The sequence below is a fragment of the Mesitornis unicolor genome, unplaced genomic scaffold (assembly GCF_000695765.1).
Source record: "Mesitornis unicolor isolate BGI_N332 unplaced genomic scaffold, ASM69576v1 scaffold2366, whole genome shotgun sequence".
Classification (NCBI taxonomy): Eukaryota; Metazoa; Chordata; class Aves; order Mesitornithiformes; family Mesitornithidae; genus Mesitornis; species Mesitornis unicolor.
Genome location: NW_010190075.1, coordinates 46,870 through 71,947, shown reverse-complemented (window position 1 = coordinate 71,947; position 25,078 = coordinate 46,870). Strand labels below are relative to the sequence as shown.

The 25,078-nt window shown below is 36.8% G+C and overlaps 1 protein-coding gene across 2 annotated transcripts in view; it reads right to left on the bottom strand.

Moving 5' to 3' along the window:
* Window positions 1–25,078, bottom strand: part of LOC104542061 (anoctamin-3-like) — an 83,605-nt gene that overhangs the window by 29,497 nt on the left and 29,030 nt on the right. For both annotated transcript variants that reach the window (XM_010186264.1, XM_010186265.1), the window contains 7 exons: window positions 23,256–23,300; window positions 17,304–17,435; window positions 15,834–15,940; window positions 14,398–14,453; window positions 11,935–12,056; window positions 11,098–11,232; window positions 5,190–5,286 (listed from right to left, as the gene is read on the bottom strand). In XM_010186264.1, the coding sequence (XP_010184566.1) occupies window positions 5,190–5,286; window positions 11,098–11,232; window positions 11,935–12,056; window positions 14,398–14,453; window positions 15,834–15,940; window positions 17,304–17,435; window positions 23,256–23,300 (694 nt within the window). The remainder of the gene's footprint in view (window positions 1–5,189; window positions 5,287–11,097; window positions 11,233–11,934; window positions 12,057–14,397; window positions 14,454–15,833; window positions 15,941–17,303; window positions 17,436–23,255; window positions 23,301–25,078) is intronic.

Here is a 25,078-nt window from a genome sequence, read left to right as displayed (position 1 = left end):
AGTAATAGTTTTTGCATGCCTATGGATCACTCTAAGCATCTGAGTGGGTGAATTTGATATCTCACATATTATGAAAATATCACAATTTATATTACAAAAACCCAGAATTTCTGATATTGAAGTCAAAATATGAAACAGTATTTAGGAATTTGAAATTAAAATCAATGTACTTTCAATAGATTTAAGGTTGCCAATTTACAGCAATGTAATTTATCCAGGGATAATGGGCCTACATTTATTCTAATGAAAGGCAGTTTAAGATGTTGCTGAGTATTAGTAAGCAAAGCACAGGCTTCAAATTCCTATTTGAAAACAGAAGCAAAAATCATTGTAAAATAATAGAGCAAACTAACTTATCATCAATAGGCATATGTTAGAAAGAGGATCTTGAGAGGAAAAAGAAATGAAGAAGTGCTGCATGTGGCTTTGACATGTATCATCCTAATCCATTCAGAAAATCCATGGTTATTTCCCACTCTTTGAAATAAGAAGAGAATGTCTTGAAATAGAATATTCTTGAAAAGACTTTATTGTCAAGCACCATTTCCTCTAAGCTCAAGACTGAAGCATCCTGGTGAGCAGGAAGTCAAGTAAGGGAGCCAGGAGACCTGCATGGCTGAACAGAGAGGATACAGAGAAGGCAGAGTTACTAAATGCCTTCTTTGCCTCTGTCTTTACTCCTAAGGCCAGCCCTCAGGAGTCTCAGACCTTTGAGACCACACAGAAAGTCAGGAAAAACAAAGACTTTGCCTTGGTTGAAGAGGCTTGGGTTAGAGAACAATTAACTAAACTGGGCATCTACAGATCCATGGGCCCCACTGGGATGCACCTACAATGGGATGCTGAGGGAGCTGCCAGAAGTCATTGCTAGGCCATTCTCCATCATCTTTGAAAAGTCTTGGAGAACAGAAGAGATTCCTGAAGACTGGAAGAAAGCCAATGCCACTGCAGGCCATTCAGCGCAGCCTGGATAGGCTGGATAGTTGGGTGAGGAGAAACTTAATGAAATTCAATCAGGGCAAGTGTAGGGTACTGCATCTGCACTATCAGTACAGGATGGGGGCTCATCTGCTGGAGAGCAGCTCAGGGGAAAAGGATCTGGGAGTCCTGGTGGACAACAGCTGACCGGGATCCAGCAATGTGCCCTCACAACCAGGAAGGCCAATGGCATCCATGGGTGCATTATGAAGAGTGTGGCCAGTAGTTCAAGTGAGGTTCTCCTCCCTCTCTACTCTGCTCTGGTGAGGCCACATCTGGAATACTGCATCCAATTCTGGGCTCTGCAGTTCAAGAAGGACAAGGAACTACTGGAGAGTCCAGTGTAGAGCCACTAAGATGATGAGGGGACTGGAGCATCTGCCATATGACAAAAGGCTGAGAGAGCTGGGTCTGTGTAGCTTGGAGAAAAGGAGATTGAGGGGAGATCTCATTACTGCTTATAAATATCTAAGCGTGCCAGGAGGATGGGACCAGACTCTTCTTGGTTGTGCCCAGCAACAGGACAAGGGGCAATGGTCACAAACTGGAACACAGGAGATTCAACCTAAACATAAGGAAAAACTTATTTACTGTGAAGGTGACAGAGAACTGGACCAGGCTGCCCAGAGAGGTTGTGGAGTCTCCTTCTCTGGAGACATTCAAAACCTGCCTGGATGGGCTCCTGTGTGATCTCTAGGTGCTTCTGCTGTAGCAGTGGGGTTGGACTAGATGAACTTCAGAGGTCTCTACCATTCTGTGATTCTGTGATTCATTGGTGTGGACTCTGTTGCTGACTTAAGGACCAATTTTTAAACTTTTATCAGGAAATGAAACCTGTCCTTATGCCAATGGAAGGGCACAGGTAATCAGATTCAGTTTTGCTGTACTGTGGCTGGCAGGAATGTTCTGTACATGAGCTGTGCCGGTATGCTAGAGCTGAACAGCCTGCCTCTGGTAGGTTACCTAGCCTCTTCTAGCAAGAGCTGCCTGCTGCAAGGAGAACTCATCCTGGTGACAAGATTTTCATTCTTCTAGAGGAGACTGGCATTATTGCTTCTGTCTTGAAAATTAAGAAAACCAACCAGGGAAAGCAGAAAAAATTAACAGAAACAGTGTTGCTTGCTTCTATTTTAGTTCTCATCGAGTAAAATTACAATATTGTGAAAATGTATTAAAAACATATTTTACCTTTATGTCAGTTCTATTTTTCTTTTCATTTTTTAAGGTTCTGAAATGGGAATTGACTATTTAATACTAGATATCAAAATCCAGTACTTTCCCTGCATGAATCATTCTGTGGAATCAATTGTATATAAAAATTCTTTTTTTTCCTTCGTTTTTCTTTTGCTTCCATAAAGAGAAACACAAACATAATGAGTATGAGACCGAAAATATGAGAAATGAAGAAAAGCAGTACAATAAACCTGATGAACATTTTCAGTTTTGAATGTAGATCTGTGTGAGGATGTGATTTTGGATATTCTGCTCAGTAACGAGTACATCTTTCCAAGGAAATACAATATGAACCAACCAACCAAACAAACCTAACCCAGCAGAATTAATGTTGCTATAAGCAGAAAATATTTATCCGATCTAGCTTTGTCTTTTTAAAGTGTTTGGGTGAAAGTCTTTCAGCGTCACACTCAGAATTAAGATTTAACTGTCCTACAGGCTAAATGTGTAGTCTGAGACTCCGTGTTGACCAAAGGCCTCTAAGCAGAAGTGAAATACTGTAGGACTCGTGCTAGTCTGTCAGCATACCTGACTGATGCTGTCATCATCGTACTAAACTTCAGGCACTTCAAATCCACCCTGAACTAATACCCTGCCCCGGGCCCGAGGGTAAGGTGTGCTGGGTGCAGGACCAGCCCAGAGAGCCCTCGAGCACCATGCAAATCACCCACGGATCAGAGTCCATTTGATGCAGACGCAAATGACATCTTGGGCATTTGGCAATTCAGAATACAACTCAGATATTACATGCCTTTCCTGCAAATTATAAACTACACCTCAGTGCAGCATTTTTAAATGAAAATCAGATAAAGAGGGAGGGGATGAAAGAAATGGGCAATAACAAGAAGGAAAAAGGCATCTTTTGTATTTTGTCTCCAGCTTCACAAAAAACTTGGCAGAAAAAGCATCTGAAGTATATGATTTTTCCGGCATTAGTTTGTTGTGCCTGAAGTACTCTTCTAAAGGGAAACTTGGCAGATATTTAGTGAAAGAAACCCTGACAGCACTTTTAATAACGTGAAATATGAGCACAAAGCATTATATAAATGTGGCGGGTCCCATGCCTTAAGCAGGTTTTGGGAGATAATCTTCACTTAAAGGAACTCACTTTTCCCAGTTAACTTAATGCTTATGTACTTGGATACAATGAGCTATTTGAGTGAATATTAAGTATTAGAATACCTATTCCAGAACAAGAGTACCAGTGGCTAGAATCAGGAATAGCTTCCCTTGCATATCAGCTCTTTGGTTGTATCAGGAAAGCAATAGCTTTCCTTCCCTTGGTTGTGTGCAAGGAAGACAGAGAAATACATTCCCACAGCAACAAAACCAGAGGGAAACGCTGACAAGCTCCACCTCGGGAACAAGAAAGTAAGCAGGAAATGCCTTTTCCCAGAGACCAGATCTGACACCTTATTTTTAAATATGTTAGTTCCAAGTATAATACTGACTGTGCTTCAGAAAGTACAAAGGAACATTTAATTTGAAATGAGATTGTAGTTTTCTAACATTACAGATTGTTTTCACTCACTAATTTGGGTGCAGACACAGTGGCAGTGCTGACACATGTTTGGGTAGCAACACACTGACATTCAGTAGAATCACAACCTCTACTGGAAACGAGACATTTCCTAGCAAGAAGGCAACGAATGAAGCTGCAGTGAACTTTTCTTTAGAAATAACACAGTGAATGAAAGCAATATATTTACAAACTCAAAGTTATAAAAAGTCTCATTGAGCTTTTTTTCGTTTACTTTTTCTTTGCCATTCAAGTGGCCAGATGGTAACTCTTTTCCTTCCCAAGGATTATTCTCTCTCTTCCCACTTGGGGGAGATCGAGAACAGACAAATCCTGAAAGGAGAAAAGTTTTGGTTGTTTTCTTTGTTCCAATCTAAAGTGGCTTTTTCAGAGCAAAAGCAGGGAAAGTTGGGAGCTTACATTTCCATAATATTTGCAGACTTCAGAAAAAGGTGCCTGCAAAGATGAAACATGAGTGGTTACTGCTTGTCTTTGCTGGTTGTCATCTGAGTTTGTTTCAAGGGGACTGGTTTGAAAATACATGGAAGTACGGATGGGCTGCCACATTTTCCTGCTGTAATTAATTTTTCACAATCATTAAAATGTGAAATTTGCATGATTTAAGCACAGGATGTTAGTGTATATATAAGTAAGACAAAACCTGCTTCTTATTAACTGAAGATCTTAAAATAACAGGACCTAAAGTTATAGGGATGCCACAATCACAGATGTTTTACTCAACACTGGTCTTACCTATACCAAATTTCAAAATCTAATGAATTATTTTTATCTTTCACATTACTGCAGTGTTGTTATAATGCCATGGCTCAGAGACAATAACTTAATAAATACAGGCTTCTGAGCAAGTTTTATCTTATGGGCTAAAGAATTCCAAGAAAAAAGCCTAGGCTGCTTTTCCAGCATTATGAACATACCACACACCAAAAGATACTTCTCACTTGAAAACACCGCAACATATACAGAAGTACTTGTGATTATTTAACATTGAATGATAGCTTCTTGAAGCAAAATATTTAGTTGTGTAATTCTTTGCAGGCAGACCAAAGCACATTACAGGCACATTGTGCTAGAGAATTCCTTTAGAGGGAGCAGAAATCCAATTACAAAGTAAGCAAGGGAAACACAGTAATAAGTTAATTATAGGAGAAAGTAAGAAAAACCTTCCAATAAAAGTTTTGTAACTCATGGGACTTTATAAATTGATGAAAATAATAAGGGTTTAGGAATAAAATGCTCACAGAAAGTAAAACAAGTTTCAGAAAAATCTCTGGTTTAGATAATTTCCTTATTAGAAACATGAATTACAAAGATTGAAAAAAACTTCTGTAGAGAAACAACATGTTTTGCAGGAATCTTTGCTGAAATAACGGCAGCCATTACACAATGAAAATGGATCTCAAGACAAAAATTATCTTGATAGCAATAAGATAATAATTACCTTGGCATATATGCAGCTTTCATTGAGTTTTTGTAGTGTGCAATTGCGTTCACACATAGGGCACATGATGGTTTCATTTGCCTCGCAGATCTCTTTGCTTTGGCATAAGAAAGGAAAATAAAGGTTATAAAAAGGCTTTTAGCATTCTTCAGATTTTCTGAGGTTATGCCATTTGTGGTCTTTATTTGTTAATGGCATGTCTAGACCACAAAACTGGCTCAATAAAATAAATTAAAAGTGAACATTTGGCATGAAAAGCCTAATCCCAAATCAGCAAAATAAAACTATGAGCCCTAGAGTTGTATGCAATGTTTAGTCATCACACTACACTTCTCTCACTCGTGAATATCCCATTCTCTCCCAGATATCACAAACAGAAGAACAAATCGTTTGTTACCTGACAACCCACTGACTGTGTATTTTTCTAAGCGACATAGAAGATATCAAATGTTAAGAGGATGGACATTACTGGTATAGCTACACTGATTTCAATCAATTTATCCCAGTTTACATCAGCAGAATGTCTATTCCACAGGATGATTGCATGCATACTTAGATCAGTGAGTCACATGTAAAAATCCATTGACAGGGATTTCTGACAGTATTACTTCCAGTTTTTGCATTTTTATTTCCTACAGAAGAACTTATGTATATGGCTAATAAAAAAACCACTTTAATATCCTAACTTTGGGCAAAAGTATCTTCAAACCACATTCTACTGCATAAAGAACGAAGATGAAGATGAAGTCACTGCCTTCAGTGGGACCATTCGCATTCAAAACATAGTACATAATTAAGTGTCTTGATAAAGCCAAAACAGAATTAACAGAAGTGCAAAAATGAATTTTAAGGCAAATTTTAACTGTAGTGAGTAAGCTTCCCAAAGAACCTTGGCAATCGTGTTTCCATAACCTTTAGCAATGTTGACATGCCTGAAATCATCCTATGACACACTAGGAAAGCAGCAGTATAAACAAATGCTAGGAAATTTCTACTGATTTGTTTTAATAAACATTGCGCTTTCACTCTCCTCCTCATAAAAGCTGAATTTACAGTCCTAATACTGTATGGAAGATTATGCTTATTTCCAAATGAGTGCCTCTATTATATCCTGTCTGACGTAACAGTAAATACACATAAAAGATTCTGGTTGCCCAGATGTCACATTTGTAATCTTTGGTCATACTTCATGTATCATCAGGATCAATAATTCACTGAAGCCCTAAAACATAATGTGGACCTGACAAATAAATTGTCCTAAGTAACCTTAAGCCAGAATGAGCACAGCCAGTCATTTCAGAGTTGCAAAATAACAGAAATCTTACAGCGTGTTACTTCATAGCATTTTCTTGCTTGCATTTTCATTCAAATGATTAAGCACAGAAAATCATATTTGAACAACATGTTATAATGGTTTGGCTATAATACAAACTCTTGTCAAATATTAGGCCAAATTGTACTGTACTGTGAATTTAAATTCAACAATATAAATGTTAGATTTTCTGTATTATATATCTTAAGTTAAAAACTAGGTTTGTTTTTAATAACATATGAAGTTTCACAAAATTATACTGACAGTGATAGTCACATGCTCTAGCACTACTCTGCAAAGGCAATAACATTTGTTACACAAGTGTTTGTGACAGGTGCTATGTTAACTGTTACTGCAACTCAAATCTTCAGTATAACAAGCAAAATAAGCTTCTTTGTACTGTCCTCACTTATGTATCTGAAATCTGACTACAGCACATGGTGCAAAGACACCTCAAGCTCTGCTGTGTTCATGCCTGACCTTTCTTTTTGACTGACAAAAAAGGGACAACTTACAACAGGGATAATTAATAACACGTATAAACCCATCAAAACCAAACTCTTTAAACCCATCAGATATATTTTTATATAGACTAATCAACATGTAATAGCTTGACATCTGGCTTGAGAATAAAGAGAGGTAATAGATATGGCACATAATTTACCCAAATGAAGGAACTGCTACAGGACTATTTAAGCCCTCCATTTGACTACCACTTCATATTTCCCTCAGTTCAGCTCAGGGAAGGTAAATAGATCAAAATATATTTAGAAGAGTATGAAACAAGAAATACAAACTCATGTTTCACATTTATGTTTCTGCATCTCTGAGCCCTATGAATATAATCCAAATACTCTGGAGTTTCTTCAGCAGAGATTCTCTAGATTTTTCTCTTGGTTACTCTCCTCTCTCAACTGAATCCTGCAATGAGCTGTTGACACTATAATCTCAGCACCCCGGGGGACCTCAGTGCTAGCTTCTGGCAACCACAGTATTACCAAGCTTTATTCTAAACCCATGCAAGAAAGAGAACATCCTCTATACCAACATGCTTTCAGTTCCCATCTTATGCACTTGCTTTGTGATAGGAAAGAAAAATGTCCCTAACTGTGTAGAACGGAGAAATTTCTGCTTCTAAACATGGGATATACATGCATATTTGCTTATAAATAGTAATTTTGCTTATAAATGTGGTCCCTGATACCATAGTGTATATGCAGGGTTTTTGTCTTCCCATCTTATTTCACCTTCCTCCTCTCTGTACAACACGTTTGAATCATCAAATGATTCAAGCAGACCTGAAACTTTATTGTTTCCCTAAAGCTGTAACTGAGGAAACGAGAGAGAGTATGACAAGAGGTAAAAGGCAGTGTGAGAAGGGCACTCACCCTGGGAAAGAAGGACGGGTACCATCAAAAGGGAGCAAATATGCACCATTTCCAACTTGCCTGTGGAAGCCACAGATGAACTTCAAAGAGCATCTCTCTTTTACACGGGTGGCAGAGACTGACGGTCCCTTGTCATGCTAAGATTGGGTCCTGGCACAGGCTGACATATATATATTTATATAATATTTTCGTATGGATATAAAAAGAGCCATCTGGTATCATGATGGACCCCAAGCACAGAGCAGAGACAGGCATTCATACAAGTTGTAGACAAGACAAACTAGTTTTTAGGTGTGATACTATTCTGCATAATCCTCGAATTATTGCTGCACAAAACCTATGGCTACATTGCAAGCAGTGTTCGGTTCTATGGCAATGTATCCTCATGTATTTACTTATTCCTTCTATGCCGAAAGTGTGCTGGACCTAAGCAGAAAGAGTAGAAATCATTTTCTGCCTGCAGCTGCTAGAAGGAAGCTCACAACAGCTCCCCGTGCCTGAGAGGTAAAGGGATGTCCCTGAGGATAGCATACTTCTGCAAAAATAATGTCAGCAGTCAGGAAGTTCAAATTTTGTGCTACACAAGACAGATGAAAAATAGGGGTTTTTGACCTCCAGGTCAAAAGGGAATTTATCATCAATACTTCCTAACATTCACTGATTCCTAATAATAGGCATTAATAGGATGAAACCTATTTCACGTGAAATAGTGTTACACTGAATACTATTGAATTTGGGGCAATGTGGCAGTTATGACATTGGCACACTGCCCTGGCACTAGGTTTATATTCCTAATTGCCACTGGGTTTCCTGTGTCTAGATTTTGTCAGAATAACATACCTGACTTCATTTCTTCCTGACGGCTGCTGAATATTGCGTTTGCATACTGCGGTAGCTGCAGTGCTCAAAATCAAGTGATATATTTTTAAACTGTTATAGATGTTTATCTAGCAGTTTTCTTTAAATGACTGCAGAAACACTTAGGGAAATAATCTCACAGTTCCAGAATATGGCAAGAATAAGAACATTTAGATTGTGCAGTCTGTCTGCCTGCTAATGGGTGACTTCTGTCTGCTCTAGGTAGGAAGTTTCTGTCTAACCCTCACTAACTCTTTCCAGGCTAAGTGAGTATGGCAAGGAGCAGCATCTGTTACCGCTGGCCCTTAGAATTAGGTAAGTGCACAAGACGATACAGAAAACATCTGCATACCTTTCATCAGTTAGAAACAGCCTGACTAAGTGAAGCTCTGTTCTTGAATCCCCATCTCACGGCAGGTCCTACCGACTTGGTCATAGCAATGTACTGATGTGACAGTACTGTGTCATGACTAGCCAAAGGACTGCACAGATTCACACCATCTAAGGCAGAGAAGACCTTCTGCCCAGAATTAACACAACCAGGTTACAGATGTAGGCCTGCCAGACACACAGCTAGGGCTTCTGCATGAACCCACCCTCTGTCTGTAATTTGAAATGAACACTGGCTAATGTTAGCTATAATAAATACATAAATACTCCCCTCCCCTTGTAAGGCATCTAGGGATTATATGGTGGATCACCTAACTTTCAGTCCCTTGCTTCTGGAATAGCATAGAGAGTCCCTGATGGGCACCTTAGCACTCTGTGCACATTGAGGCACCTCAGGATGGGACCTGACACAACCAGTCTCCACAGGGAGCAAATGAAACCCTGCATGTTCTGTCTGCAGCTACCGAACAGCAGCCAAGGGGAAAAACTTAGGACATAAAAACATACAAGCTAGCCTACCTCTGTGCCTCTGTGATTTACAGCCTGCAGCCTTCAGCAAGCAAGATAACTGTGTGTTTCTCTGTTAAAAGAGCTAAGCAGGAGTTGCATCTCCAGGCCTTCTTGGGAGAAGTGTACAACACACACATAAGCACGTAACAGCTTACAGTCTGAAAAAATTAAATTCTTAGAAATTCTGTTCTTTCTCCTGGGGAGTGTCAATGCCAAATCTTTCTCTTCCATAAGAAGTGCCTAAAATATTAAGCTATACCTTGATGACAGTAGATTATGGCCCTTTGTTCCCCCCTTGTTGAAACTGTGCCGTAGTACACGCACAGAATACAAGATTTCCAGTTCAACAGTCCTAGTCCCTGTGCTCTAAGAACAGGCTGATCTTCTACTTCACATTACATCCATTACATTTTATGGACGCTTATCATGCAGAAAAATCATAATACAGACAACAATATCTTAAAGATAGCATAGTTTCCTGACTGATACATTAATTGCATTTAACACAGTTTTAAGTTGTAAAATCTCTCAGGAGGTTGCTGTACAAAAGCAAACCTAAAAAAGCCTTAATTACAGCACTGCAGAATATAATAAACAGAAGATAAAGACAATTCCATAAAGAAAACATAAAATAGTCCTGCCCAAAGCCCAAGAAACAATATTTCCTACGAAATTTGACTCAAATGACACTTACAGCCTATGCATCCAAACCGCTTGGAGGAACAGTTGCAATTGTAAGAGCACTGATACCGTTGTGTCTGATGACATCTAAAGGAAAACTTTGTAATAAGGGTGCGTCCTCTGAAACAGTTCCTAAAAATAGTCAGGACTTAACTCAAGCACCCTCATCATTATTTCTAAATTGACATAAACCCCTCTTATAGCAAAATCACAACAGTGGGAAACTTGAAAACTAGCTTCATTTCATGTGGCTGTAATCTCCCTGAAGCTGGGTCTCCTGTCTGCAGTTTACACAGACAGAGTCCAGAATTTTGTCAGACTCAGTTTGCCACTATTAACACTGAGAGAAAACAAAGGCACAAAAGTAAGTTGAAGTTTAGCAAGTGTACTACACTCCGGAAGTTATACACAAGATGAAGGTAAAAAGGGAGTGTGTCTGACTGTTCTTCTCACCCACTAGCCTTGACTAGAATGACAACCACTGCAGTATCCATGACATTAGAATCCCTACTTGCTGCTTTTCCTTACAGACAGAATGGGAACCACTGAATGAAGTGATAAAGGCACTTGCTGTGAATGGTACATATCCAGCTTGATGCAAAACAGATAGACAAAGTGGATACGCTTGGCTGAAGAACCCAGTGTTCTATTTGGTTATTTTTACATGATTACCATACCTGGAAAACATTTAAAAGTATAATGATCTAAGTTGTGCCAGACTGTTCTTAATTTTCAAGAGGTTATTATATGTTATGAAATAGGATTTTACCTTACTTGGCTGGAATCCATTGTAAATAATCCATAGAGGAAAACAAAGAGCCCAACCAGGGCGGCAGGAATAAGCATTCCGGTGTACCATCCCAGCCAGGCAAAATACAACCCAATTTTTTCACCAAAATATCGCCTACATGAAAAGGAAACGCATACATTGTTTAAAGTTAAAAATTATGGTGACCTCTACCTATCTTCACAGTGGTAGAATAATTCTAAGGAGAAACTATCATTACAAGTTTATGGTAAAATTATTGTCAGTTTACCAAAACATTTTTCGGGCTAGCAAAACATTCTAGTGACACTAATTGCAGACCTATAAGAACATATATTTTATGAGGATATAACTGAAGTGCTCAGTAATTTCCATGACCTTGCAATGACTAAGTAGATGTACTAGTTTTAACATTATTAAAAGTAGGACATTGTATTTGCACACACAGAATGATAGATATATATACACACAAAACCAGACACACACTGTATCTGTTAACTCTGACTGTCAATGTGGGTAACAAATTTGCTCTCAAAGGTGCTCTCATGATGGGCAAGTGTCTCTGATCAGCAGACCACATCATGGGTTTGTATTTTAGGTTTCACACTGCAAAGTGTTGAGCAGTTGGATCTACACACCTTTTATGCATCCTCATTTGAAATTAACAGCCCTGCACAAAAGACCACCCAAAAGAAGCAACTACGAGAATTTCAGTCTTATCTGATAATAGTGAATAGCAAAATGTGACAGGAAAGCACAAAGAATTTAGCAGTATGGTTAATGCACTGTTACTAGGTTGTCTGTATCACTGAAACAAGCAACTCTTCAAAGTATTAATACCTGATTAAATCGAGAGGTTGGTATTTGTACCACATTCCCCACCGTGCCCAACGCTCATATAAGAGATGTCTGTGATTCTGAGCTCCATGTGTTTTGATGGGATGTCTGCTTTTGTGGCTTCCCTGAAAAACACAAAGAAATAAAATATATTACTAAGCACTATGGAAAATACATATATTTCTTAGGCATTTTTGACTATAATTTTAAGTGAGGTGTTCTCTATTTTTGATATGTAGGTCTCTTATTATGGACAACTCTGGGGCATGTCATCTGGCTCTAACATGTAAGCCTGACAGAAGTTGTATGTTACATATGCTTATGAAATGGCCAGCTTCTCTAAGAATTAATAATGGAATCATACTAATACAAGACTATAAAGAACTATTCAACTCTTTACATGGCTTCAAGTACAGTGTCTCTATTTCACTAATATATGCTTATTTGTATGCTTTCATTTATTTAAATTTTTCATGAGATGTTTGTGGTATCTTTTCTTCTCTCCTAAAAATATTTAAAGAAATTTCTGGTATGTCAGCTCAGTTCTCCTTTCCTAGGCATTTTCTATTACTTTATCTCCTCTTTAAAGGTATAAAAACCCATAGTCTTTCTGTAGTATGCAATTTCTGGGATGATGGCAACAACTGGCATTATTTTGAAGCCACACAGGACTCTCAGATGCATTCAAAGCAAAACACAGAATCAGTCTGACCCGAAAGGAGTCCTTTCAGGTCATGCCTGGCATTTACAGACCGCCTGAAAGAATAGCCTCACGCTCAGTAGTTGAAAGGTAACATGGATTTGTTAGAACCACCCTAAGCAGAATCTCTTCTATTTGCAATTTTACTCAAATTCTGAAGCAGAATCTCCCTTAGTTGAACTTTTTCCCCAAAAAAGACCCCACCACTCTGCTATGGTAAAGAAAATCTTTCATCAAATAACTGCAAGTGAGCCAAATCATTTCTTGTGAGAAAGGCAGAGTTCCCAAGAGCAGTACTTCAGAGATAGCAATCAGACAGATTCTTGACCCTGGTAGATCCAAGCAATTTAGCCATTCAGACTTTTATAATTTATTTGAAATCTTGAGCACTCCTTGCAATTGAAAGAACACTATTTGTTGCAATCTGCTGACCCTCTGGTTTAAGAATTAATTAAAACCAAAGCTAAACACAGCATTTCAATTCTACTCATTTCTCATTCAAAGCAGCAAAGAAGCATACAAAAAATGTCAGAGTGTGACCTTTGCAACACCTAGGAACAGAACATCGACTTATTCTCACAGTTGCCTGAATGAGTGAAATGCATAAAACATTACTCAGTATTGGGAATTTTAATTCCCCCCCACTGCTTCTTTCTGCATCATTTATCCATAAAAGTCCAAGTCTTATCATTCACACTAGGACTGAATTTTCATTCTCATTTGCTTGTGTGACTAATAATGAAAAAAAAAGAAATTAAATTGAGTGTGTTCAGCCACTACCCCTTAGAACCAGTCAAGCAACATTTAAGGTAAGAATGGCTTAAAAATATGACTTTGTTAACCTTAACTGAAACTCTGAAACAGTAGCTTAAGCCACAACAAAGGAACAGATATATAAAATAGATATGACCGCATGATTCTGACATCCACAAGTTTGTCTGGCAAAAAAACCTTTTCCGTAAAGTCAGCTGAAGTGTTAACAATGACATTCAATTATTTATCTAAAATACTCCTTCTCTATATTCCTAGTACTTAATTATTAATACCATATGAAAAATTACTCTCAGCAATTTGTAAAGCACAGGTCAGATCTTTGAAACACGAGATCAAGTCACAATATTCAGCCCCAGCAACCACAGATTACCAAGCTATTGACTGGCATTTAAAATGACTGAAGATGTGTGGCTTGCTTGTCTTTAATACACAAAGATTGTCCAAAAACCCTCTGAAGTCAAACACAAGTTTTTCATTTACTTCATGAGTTTAGAATCTTCACTATGCTTTAACATACTGAAGAAGATATCGTCAAGCAGAAATTATTCAGAACTATTCAGAAAAGACTAAATGGGAAATAAGTAACCAGTTTCCCTAACTTTGATCAAGTGCACAAGCTATTAGAAAAAACAGAACATTTTGTAGGTGGCAGGCAAAAATAATTTAATACAACTAATTGGAGCAATTTGGAAAAACTGATATTCTCATTAAGAACTCCACAGGCAATATTCAGTACATAAAAATAAAAAAAAAAAGATTATCATATTCTAGTTCAGTAAGAAAATGCTCCAGGAAGTTATTATAATGCATTATATAAGAAAAAAATTTAAAGCCAATATTAAAGTAAGAGATATAAATTAAAAAATGTCTTCACAGATTACATAGTGAAATTAAAAGTCTGCAGGATAAAATTAAAATTAAAGTGGGATCTCAAAACGTTAATGCAAGTTTTAATCTAAATATAAAGACAAATGCAAAATTAATCAGGTTACCTCATGTGGTGGAAATGCTGCTTCATATGTTCCATTATTCAGTAATCTATTAATACCTAAAATGAAAAAAAGCATTAGTTCTGAAATAAATTTTTAATACACATTTAATTTCAAGCAGAGTGAATTTTCAAGTTTCATCTTGAGAACATAACTTAATATTAGACACTTAGGATGCTGCTAAACATGACAATAATCAACAATCCCATCAACCGTTTGTGCAGGTCTTGCTGATCCCTCAAGACTTCTGGCTCTGGCAAACTACAGCAACTTTCTGAGGACCAATGTCTGCAACTTTTCTCTCAGGGTCGGGTGCTCGTGCCAGATCAAGTGTGAGAAGACAGTTACCTTCATGTTGTATTCAACAGAGCATATGATACAAATTTTATGGGTGACCAGATGATCTGACATACACAGAGAATGGCATGGACAGGCAACCCTCGAGGCAGCAAAACCCTGCAGAGTTAAAAGCTAACCTGTTGTTTTTTTAAATATAAGCCAGCTGAAGAAGTTTGTATCAGAGCAGTGCCCTGCACCATAATGGCTACAGCATTTTGGGTCAGTTCCTAGAGTCTTCCTAGAAACAGATTTGTTTTGCTATCATAGCACATTATGAAAATAAATAATTAATAACTATGAATTAATTCAGTAGCCTGTAAGAGCACACCCATAGCAAACAGTTTCCCCAAAAAATAAGTATTTATGATGGATTTAAAATTTGTCCATTCAAATATACAATTATGCTAAACTAATCTCATATCGAAATGTGCCATCATCTGCTTGAAAGGCATTATATTTGAACCCTTGTTTTCTATGTTTTTCTTACTACTGCTTTTCTTCAGAAACTCAAGTAACAACTTTCTGTAATTTCTAGCATCTTATTTCATTCTTAATTTAATTCCTGCAAATAAAACAGGAAATCATACATATATTCCCTGTTCATTGCAAATGAAATGAATAGTTAGACCTTCTGAAAACTAATACTGTAATAGGAGAGTTCACATAAACTGTATTTAGTCTTCAGGTCAACTGTCTCTGACCTGCATGGAGACCTCAAATAAATTAAGTGTAGCTCACAGACATCCTTTCTGGACTGGAACTGCTGGGTAGTAGCAGTGCTACTAGGATCAGTCCTAGAAAACACTTGACAGTTTTCTGAGCTATATGTTATCTTTATTGTAGCTGTTGATCACATAAAGTTATCATAATGACTCAAATTTATTTTAAAGACTAAGTAATCAGGTGAAAAATATGGCCATTTTTCACCGAGTTATTTAAGAAAATATTTGATGTGACATTCCTTGGACTGTAACTGAGTGAAAAAAAACATTTAAAGGAACAATAAAATTAATTGAGTTTATTCAAATCATACTTTTTCAGGCAGGTAAAGATATGAAATTTTTATAGCTTCCCGTTAGGAAAAAATACAGCATTCTCACCCATTTTGGATTTTCCATCTTCATACTTAGTTCTCTGCAGCATGTGATGCACAATTCTACTTCTTGTGGAGTTGCTGAAGAAGCTGTCTTTGTTGTTTATTGTAAAACTGTTAAAATAATTAATGTCTTTTAATATTCAAAACAATATGTGAGTATTGTATCAAACATAGCTACTCAAGCATTTTCTTCTTGCAGTGATTTATTGCATCTTTACCCTCTTGGTTACTACACAAGACGTAAGATTTTACATCCCTAGAGCAACTTCTCGGGTACAATAGCTCTATCATCATCACAGATTATTGTTGGGAAAACAACTAAAACTGAATTCTGTAATGTCCTACTATCTAGGTAATTTCTGTTCTGGATATAATTAATTTAAAAAATCTTCAGAAGCTGTTGCTGTTCTCAAATTCAAGCTGCTTAGGAGTTGGCAGATGCCTGTGTTGTGGAATCACCAGAAGTGCTATTTAAAGAAAAAAGAATTATCTCCATGCACTGGACACTTGAGTAGCAGCTCCACCACCACTTTCCCATAGAGAAACCTAGGATGGAGCCAAATAAAGTATCCGCTCCCAGATGGCTTTGGATCCCGGATGCCAGAAACCTGATGTGCAGGAGCTTTTGCCTACTCAGCTGTGCCAAAAGGGGCAACTATTACAGTTGATAACGTCAGCTGAGCTGATTGACAAATAACACTAAAACCAATGCAATACAGTCAATCACAAAAAAAAAAAAGAGATTATAATACAATTACTCTGTCTTTCCAGAGTAAAGTCATTCCCGTAGCATATATCCCTCTAGTCATTCCACATCCCACTTCTTTGCTGAGAAGAAAAACATCCTATTTAGCCTAATTTATACTTCTACTTTAAATGAAAATTTCTCTCCTAAAAGAATTGCCACAGAATTCTCTATAAATGAAGAAACAGTAGGAATTTTAAAACCTAACTTTTTGAGTCCTGAAAAAATTTATAGCAGTTTAACTACATCACCATCAATATGTTGATTTGAACACATACAGTTTTTATTTATACTTTCAGAGACAAAAGCATTTTTAAAATGCAGATCTGATAAAAAAGAAAAAAAATGTCACTAGTTTAAGCTTGATGTTCTCAATTCCCAATTCCCAACAGCTGTCTCAGATTTTGCCTAAGTAAAATATGTTATTAAGTAAAGCAATCTTGAGCAAGTATTTGCATATTGTAATGTCATGGAAAGAAAACCTTCTAAACTGAAAAGGCAGCGTTCATTTTTCAGTCAAATTTCTGCCTATATTACTGATTGAACATCAAAAGTAACAGAGTAGATTCTCGCTTTAAGAGAAAACGCATAGAAAATATCAAATATGACACTGGGTATTTGCCAGCGACCATCTGTTAACAGTTGCCTCTACAGCACTTGCTTAGAAGAAGTGAGAAAATAAAAAATCCTTGTGGTCTCCAGCACTGCCTTTCCAGTTCCAGCACTTACTGGTGTATGCGTGCACGGCTAAAGGGTGCTGTGTAGCAATCTGTTTCTTCCAGATCAGGTAGAGCCTCCTTATCAAGCTTCATTGGATTTCTGGGCAACCAACTTTTCAGCTCTCTCATATTCCTCTGCAGACTGAGACAATAAGAAATCAGATTTACATGCACTCAAGTAATTGTTATTTCTATCTCTGACACTGCACATTTAGTGACATCATACTAGAAATGAAATGAAAGCAGGAAATTTCCATATTAAATAACTAAAAGTAAATAAGAAGTTAAAGAGCAAAACGAACACTATTTATTTGTGATCTATCTTGCACACATAAGTCAAGCACAACTCATCTTAAAATTAGTGGTTTGAGATGAGACTACAGTATTCAGTCTGGAGGAAATAATTTCCCAAGGCAGCTCATCTGACAGAACTGTAGATGCTTATCACAGAATCACAGAATATCAGGAGTTGGAAGGGACCTCGAAAGATCATCCAGTCCAACCCCTCTGCCAGAGCAGGATCACCAGACCAGGTCACACAGGAACGTGTCCAGGCGGGTCTTGAATGTCTCCAGAGAAGGAGACTCCACAACCTTTCTGGGCAGCCTGTTCCAGTGCTCTGTCACCTTTACAGCAAAAAAGTTTTTCCTCAAGTTCAGATTGAACCTCCTATGCTCCAGTTTGCACCCATTGACCCTTGTCCTTTCATTGACTATTACTGAGAAGAGCCTGGCTCCTTCCTCCTGACACTCGCCCTTTACAAATGTATAACCATTAATGAGGTCACCCCTCAGTCTCCTCTTCTCCAAGCTAAAGAGACCCAGCTCCCTCAGCCCCTCCTCATAAGGGAGATGCTCCACTCCCTCCATCATCTTTGTAGCTCTGCGCTGGACTCTTTCAAGCAACTCCCTGTCCTTCTGGAACTGAGGGGCTCAGAATTATGCCTTACTTAAGAATGCATCTAATTACTTTCTCTAGTACCACTGGACAAGGCAGATATAACCCTTCCACCCTCCCTTGCCTGGCAACTTGGACACTAAAATTCATAAAATTTCAAAGCAAATATGAGACTGGTCAAGATAATCTTTCTATATTTGATTTTTGTTGTTTTTTTTTTTTTTATTTCAGTAAAGCCTTCCCCTGAAAAATTCAAATCAAAATCCAAGGGCAGATATTACCTTATAAAACAGTATACCCATACATCAAATAAAGTAAAACATACGTTATACAGAAATGGCTAGTCTTTAGATAAAAAACAGGCATGGCTTCATGTAGTTTCCAAAAAACTGACATTATAAAACACAAACAGAACATAATTATTGTATCATCAATTAGATTACATACTGCTAGCAAAACTGGTTTTCTTCCACTGGCAACTTGCCTCAGTAGTATCTCAGGATATGGTTTATACAGCGGAAAACTTAGTGAAATGTAGTTAATTTTCAAACAAATACTAGAAGTTACCTCCTTATTCAGTTTTGCACTCCTTGCTGACCTATATTTTTTTCATATTCAACTGCAATGAAATATAGGTATTTAAGGCGTATGTCTCATATTAGACAACTGCTACATTATGATACCTTAAGCACAACAGAGATCCAGGAAAAATCTGAATTTTAGAAAAACATAACCCTAAATAATATTTTTTCAGTGGGATTTGGGCCTTAATAAATTAATATGTATGCATGAAATATAAAGCATATGTACCTCATAGCCACAGAAAGTGTAAAGCTAAGTATCAGATTTTTTTTATCTGAGGTGAATACTTAATTGCCTGTGCTAAGCAGAAGCACAAACCGCATTTCATAATTAAAAGTAATAAGTGATGACACAGTAAGTTGCTCTTGGGCACCAAAGCCGCTTTTGTGAAAATGTACTTATTATTATCAAGATCAGCAATAAAAGCTCTACACCTATTTAACAGTGTCAGACAAAAATCTGAATCAAATGTGGAAGCAGAATTTTACATTGATACTTAAAACTCTCAAAATTTTCTTCGTGCTCTATATTGCCAAAGTATTGGTGTACACTCCGTATGGAGCTGACACTGCACTTGAGGGACACTGCTCTGTCTGACATTAAGCATTATGAGCCAAAGAACACGTTCACAGAATGAAAACACAGAAAACAGTTCCCAGGCAGGTGCATCCCTTAATTATTTCCTTTACTCAAATAATGCCTTTCAGTGTCAGGTGATTATCTTGTTGGTTCAAAGTTCCCACAGCACAAAGGTATATACAGTGTACATAACTACAGTTTTCCCTTTATTTTCTTAATCTTTTTTCTGTTGTGCAAATGCTGATTTGTTTTAGAGTCAAATTCCAGGCTTTTCTTTAATGAGGAAAATAAGCAGAGGCATCAGGAAGAAGAACAGAAAAATAGTACATATGATTTCAGACTTTTTATCACAAAATTGTTTTAAAATTGGTTATGTAAAAAGCCTTGATCATCTTCCCCCCACAAAAAAAATTAAAAAACTAGTGGATAATTTTTATATCTTATAAAAATTAGCTCTAAAAATTAATTTCTGCTCCTTTAAACATGTAAAGTAATGAAGAACAGCACTGGAATAGATTAAAAATTATGTCCACATTAAATTTGCAATTTCTCCTCGAAGGCAAATAGGCTTTCTACGTAAGTGATTGCTTTTTCATTACCTCACTTATGGTTGATCAGTCCAAAACTTTGCGTCTTCAGATGGCACAGAATATTTCAACTGAAAAGTACATCCCCCCCACCCTGTACAAAAATAACCCTGCAAGAGACACCTCTTTTCTTGACTCACATTATTTTGAAGTTTTATGGAGCTTTCATTCAAAGTGATAATAAATTTCAGACAATGTTTTGCCTAAATCATAGGACTAAGGATTAGCATTCTTACTCATGAGTGGCTTTATAGGCCAAAAGTAGCAATTTAGATGTATACTTGACTTAATCTATTCAGTGTAGTCTAATAAAAGCAGACAGAGCTGGACTGGTGAAGTCACTCTTGAAGTCAGGATTTCACGCAGTGAGGTCAAAAACGTCCCAGTGGAACAGTGCTGCAAAGATGTGGGCAGTACTTCAGGTACGCTCTTACTGAAACGACTCCAGCTGGTGCTATTGTAACTTTATGCGCCTTAGACTATGGGATATTATTCTGAAACGTGTATATTTTATTCTTAGCTATAAAAATATTTTATGAAGATGCCTGTAATTTCAGCTTTGCTCAACTTTCATGCTCAACTGTACTGTTACACTTTATTTGGTTGCTTGTGTTTTATTGCAGAACAAGTTCAGTTCAAAAATCCTTGCAGATTATGTTTACTCAGGAGTCTGCAATGCAAAGAAACAAAGTATAGGTGAATTTGGAATTATCTGGTCATTATGTGGAACAAGATGACCACTGGCAGTTTCTTAATTCAGGTATGTTAAGTATTTTTGAAGGCAATAACCACTCAGTATTTTGCTCAGTGTTTGTGCTTCTCATATATTGACAAAAACACACAAGACTGTGGCCAGAACTGTAAACCATAAGCCACCAAATTACTAAGCACGGTACTAAATTTTGTAATGGGAAACATGTTATGATTGACAGATTCAATATATGGACACAACCATCACTATAAAAGGAAAAAAATGATACTATATTTGTTTGATGGAATGATATTAACAATTTCACTTCGGTGTGCAGATTGAAATCCAAAAGCCCTTTTAAAAGTCCTTTTGCGAAGCAGGCTTACTGCAGCTCAGTCACTACACAAAGTAATTTTTGGTTCTTTATCCTCAGAAGTATAAATTTATTTCAACATTTCGGTGGGCAGGGTGAAGCTGCATATTAAGGCAACAGTCTTTTCTTTTCTTTAATGCCACTCTTAACCAGCATGAAACTGGTGTGTCTGATATGGCAGAAACAAGACTGATTCATTTAACTATTCAGTCTTAAATCTGAGAGCTCAGACAATTTTTGACACCTACATTATGTACTTGCAAGTCCCACTTCCAGCAACTCCCTTTCCTTTGAAAAGATTTGTTGATGGCTTCTCAAATATTACTCATAAGAAGTATGATAAAATAGTGTGGCCCTATGAATATAATTCGAGCTTCATAGGATTAATTATGTTAAGAGGTTTTTTAAGGTACATAAATAAAGAAATAGAGAGATACCACACAGCTATCACATATAAGAAAGACAGTATAACAGTGAGGATTACTTTTTTCTTCTGTCCTTTCATTCATGCTCCTAATATTTTTTTGCAGACTTTTCAAAGGACATTTATAGATATATACATCTACCATGTAACTTCAGAGAAGTGTACATACCACACCACAGTCTAATATACTAGTGTTACCTTACATCCTTAAATTATATAAACAACGTAGCCTTAAAATTTTACCATTGATATAAAAAGATTTTAATTTAGTTCTTCATTGCTGCTTTTGTAAACTCCACTTAATAACTTAAAAATATTACTTTGATTTTATAAATTACAGAGAAGCAGTTAAGTTTGAAAATTTGTAAGATGCAAAGAAACAATAGCAGTAGTAGAAGTTGAAATGGTGAGATGCGCATGACAGCAATTTTAGAGTTAGCTTTTGTTTTTAGAGATAGCTTCTTTTTCTTCTTCACACTATTCCTTTGTGCACTGGATTGTATAAAGTGGCATAGAAAATATCCATCCCCAAATTCTCACAAGTAAAAATATTTGTCTCAAATGAAAAATAAATCTGGCATAAAAATTGTTTATTACTTGGTTCACAGGTACTGTGCAACTTCAATTGCATGTTTCAGACATCTGTCCTTCTAAATAAGGAAAATAAATTTACTTAGTATCTAGGACTCACCAGATGGATTTGAGATGAAATGATAAAATTTTGCAGCAAAGCTTATTGATTCTGCCTTTGCATTACAAAGCACATCACTTACATTTTTCATAATGCACACTAAAATGGAGCAAGCATGTGAATGACTTGGAAGAGGAAAAAACGCAGTTGTAAATTTATGTTATAGACTGTTTTATTTCAATGTATTTTATCTGCTTTTGTGTTTAAAGTTTTCTCACTTTACTATTCAACAGTGCTTTGTCTATTTTTGTTAACTGATCATCTTGCGAACTAATATCATGAGACCACTTAAATTGTTCCTGAGAAATAATGAGTGCTCTTAATCATCTGCAGTAACAACAGGAGAACCTAAATCAAATGCAATCTCATCTCAAAAGAACCCATGACAGAAAACTGTTTCAGCCGATTTCCGCCATGTAAAAATGTTCATAACTTTTCTGCAGGCAATTAGGATGTACAGGACATGATTATGTCTGACTGTGATTACAGCTCACAGTGTCCCCTGTTCTCGCTCCCCAGCTCCACCAGGCTCCTTTCACCCACTGCTGTGGCTTCTTGTAGCCTTCTGGCTGACAGAAGCAGCAACAATGGCAGCAGTTGCCGGTGAGGTTTGCATGTGTCTGCCTCCCAGAAAGTTAAACAGGTGTTACTGCAGCATACAAGTTACTCTGTCAGCTATCAAATAAAAATTCAAAACAGCCTTCGGTGTGTGATTTGGTCCTGATCACCAGGACACACATGAGAGAAGTTACATTTGCATGTCTACGGAAATAGCCGAGTGCCAGAATCTGAGATATACACTCAAAAGTATAATCTGTGGTAAAGAAATATGCCTTGGTAACAGCAGACATAACCGTAGAGATAGCTCCCATACTAAATCTTTGCTGCCAGGATAAGGCCTTTTTTTATTTTCTCTGGCATAAACACTTTTGCATTTCTAAAATGAGAACTGGGAAAGCTTTAAAGCATTGCATCTTGTTACAGATGAATATTTTAACACTTTGAGCTAACATATTTTGAGTTTTCAGGAAAATAATCTAATTTTCCAAGTCTCCTGGATAAATTTACAACTGCGAATGGATTTTCTTTAGCAGGGTGACTATCTGACAAAATTAGAAGCTACACATCACCCACCAACCTGCCCATGGTTTTGCTCCTCCAGTCAGTGTAATAACATTTTTTCCTGAAAGAACAGCAAAAATCAGCTGAGAATAATCAAGTAGGAGACAGTTGAAAAGGACATATACATTATAAAAGAACATTGGGCATTTTCAAGCATGCATTTTCATAGGCAGAAAGGTGAAAAACACTTAAAAAGGCAACTGAAATAGAAGAAGTCATCAAAATGCTGTGATTTCGGGTATTTTCAAGTTCAAAATTTGTTCTTGAGTCAAAATTCAATTTTAGATTTGTAGCTACTAACAATACTAGCTAATCAATAATTCATTCATAAGACACCCATCAGACAGGGTTCAATGGTGTCATACTAGTATTCATTTCATGTGGTCTTGCTTAGCTTTTTAGCTAACTCATTTAGAAATTCATTTGGAAGAATTAACAGGCCATTAAATGTTTTAGGCACTCGATGCACGTAACGCCATTAGACACGATCTTAATTCTCTGAAGTGCTATAGCGTCACCTTCCCTTAACATTTTGAATCCAACTGAAGAACAATACACGTCTCTAAAAAAATCCAAGAGAACTAACTGCAACAAACAATTTCTAACAGTTCTTTTCTCTCCACTCTTCACCTGCCATAGCAACTCAACAAGACCAGAAATTCCCAGTACTGTCTTCTGAGAACAGTTTTGAAACCACACAGCAACATATTGCCACAATGTAATGCTTTACACATCTAGTTTAGTTTTTTCAGTTTTGTTTCGTTTTGTTTTGTTGTTGTTGTTTCTTTTTTTCTGGCCTCCTATCATTTCATGTCACATTTTAATTACATAGTTACACAGGCCTCAATCTTGCAGATTCCTTGGGGTATCTGTATCTCTACTACGGAACTCATCTGGGGACACTGAAGTTCACCACCAGGAGCTTTTGCTCCTTGCGAAGTTCATTTTCTACTTAAAATTTGCCTAAATCCTTTCTACTTCTGCAAGGTTTATTTTTTAGGAAATTAAAGAAATATCCTATTTGAATATTCACAGAAGTTTTAGATTGCAATTTCCTGTAAATTCCTATTAACATCTTTTTAAAGATTAAATAAATGGAGATCTGTTTACTAATTCTCCCAGTTCTGTTATGGAGGTAGAGGTGCACAGTGGACTTCCTTCTTACCAAATAAATGTGTTTCATTCATTCAGCAAAAACTGCCAACAAGGTAAAGCAGCAAAACTTAGCATTTTATGTACTTTTGGTGTACTGAACTGAGTGGAATAAAAGGAAGCTAAAACAAGAGACCAGAAACAAAGGAAAATGGATCAGACACTTTGAGGAGGGAAAAAAAAATTACATTTCAGTTAATAATATAATAAAAAAACATGACTGTGAATGCCTTCCAAATAAAGTAGCATTGTAAAAGTCAGCATTTTTTTTTCTGAAAAGCATTGCTGATTTTTGAAGTTATTAAAATGATGGAGTATTCAAACTGTTGTTAAATCCTAACTTAATTTTGTGACTTCAAGTATCAAAAGCAAGAAAGAACTATTTTTGAACTGGAATTTAGAATGTTTGTATATGTTTATGTATACATATGCAAACACTTCTATATTTAAAATGTTGACAAGTATTCAAACTTGAGAAGCTCAAATGCCACTATAATAATATTTTCAAACATATGGAAGATGACTGTTGCAGAAAACAATTTTTTAATGCAAATTATTTTGAATGCTTAATCGGAAGATATGGAAACTCAGTATAGAACTGGGTATTTGAAGGAAGTTTTGAGCAAAGGATGCTTCACAATGACGGTTGGCTTAGGACCGATGCAAAAGAGCCACATTGTGATAGCT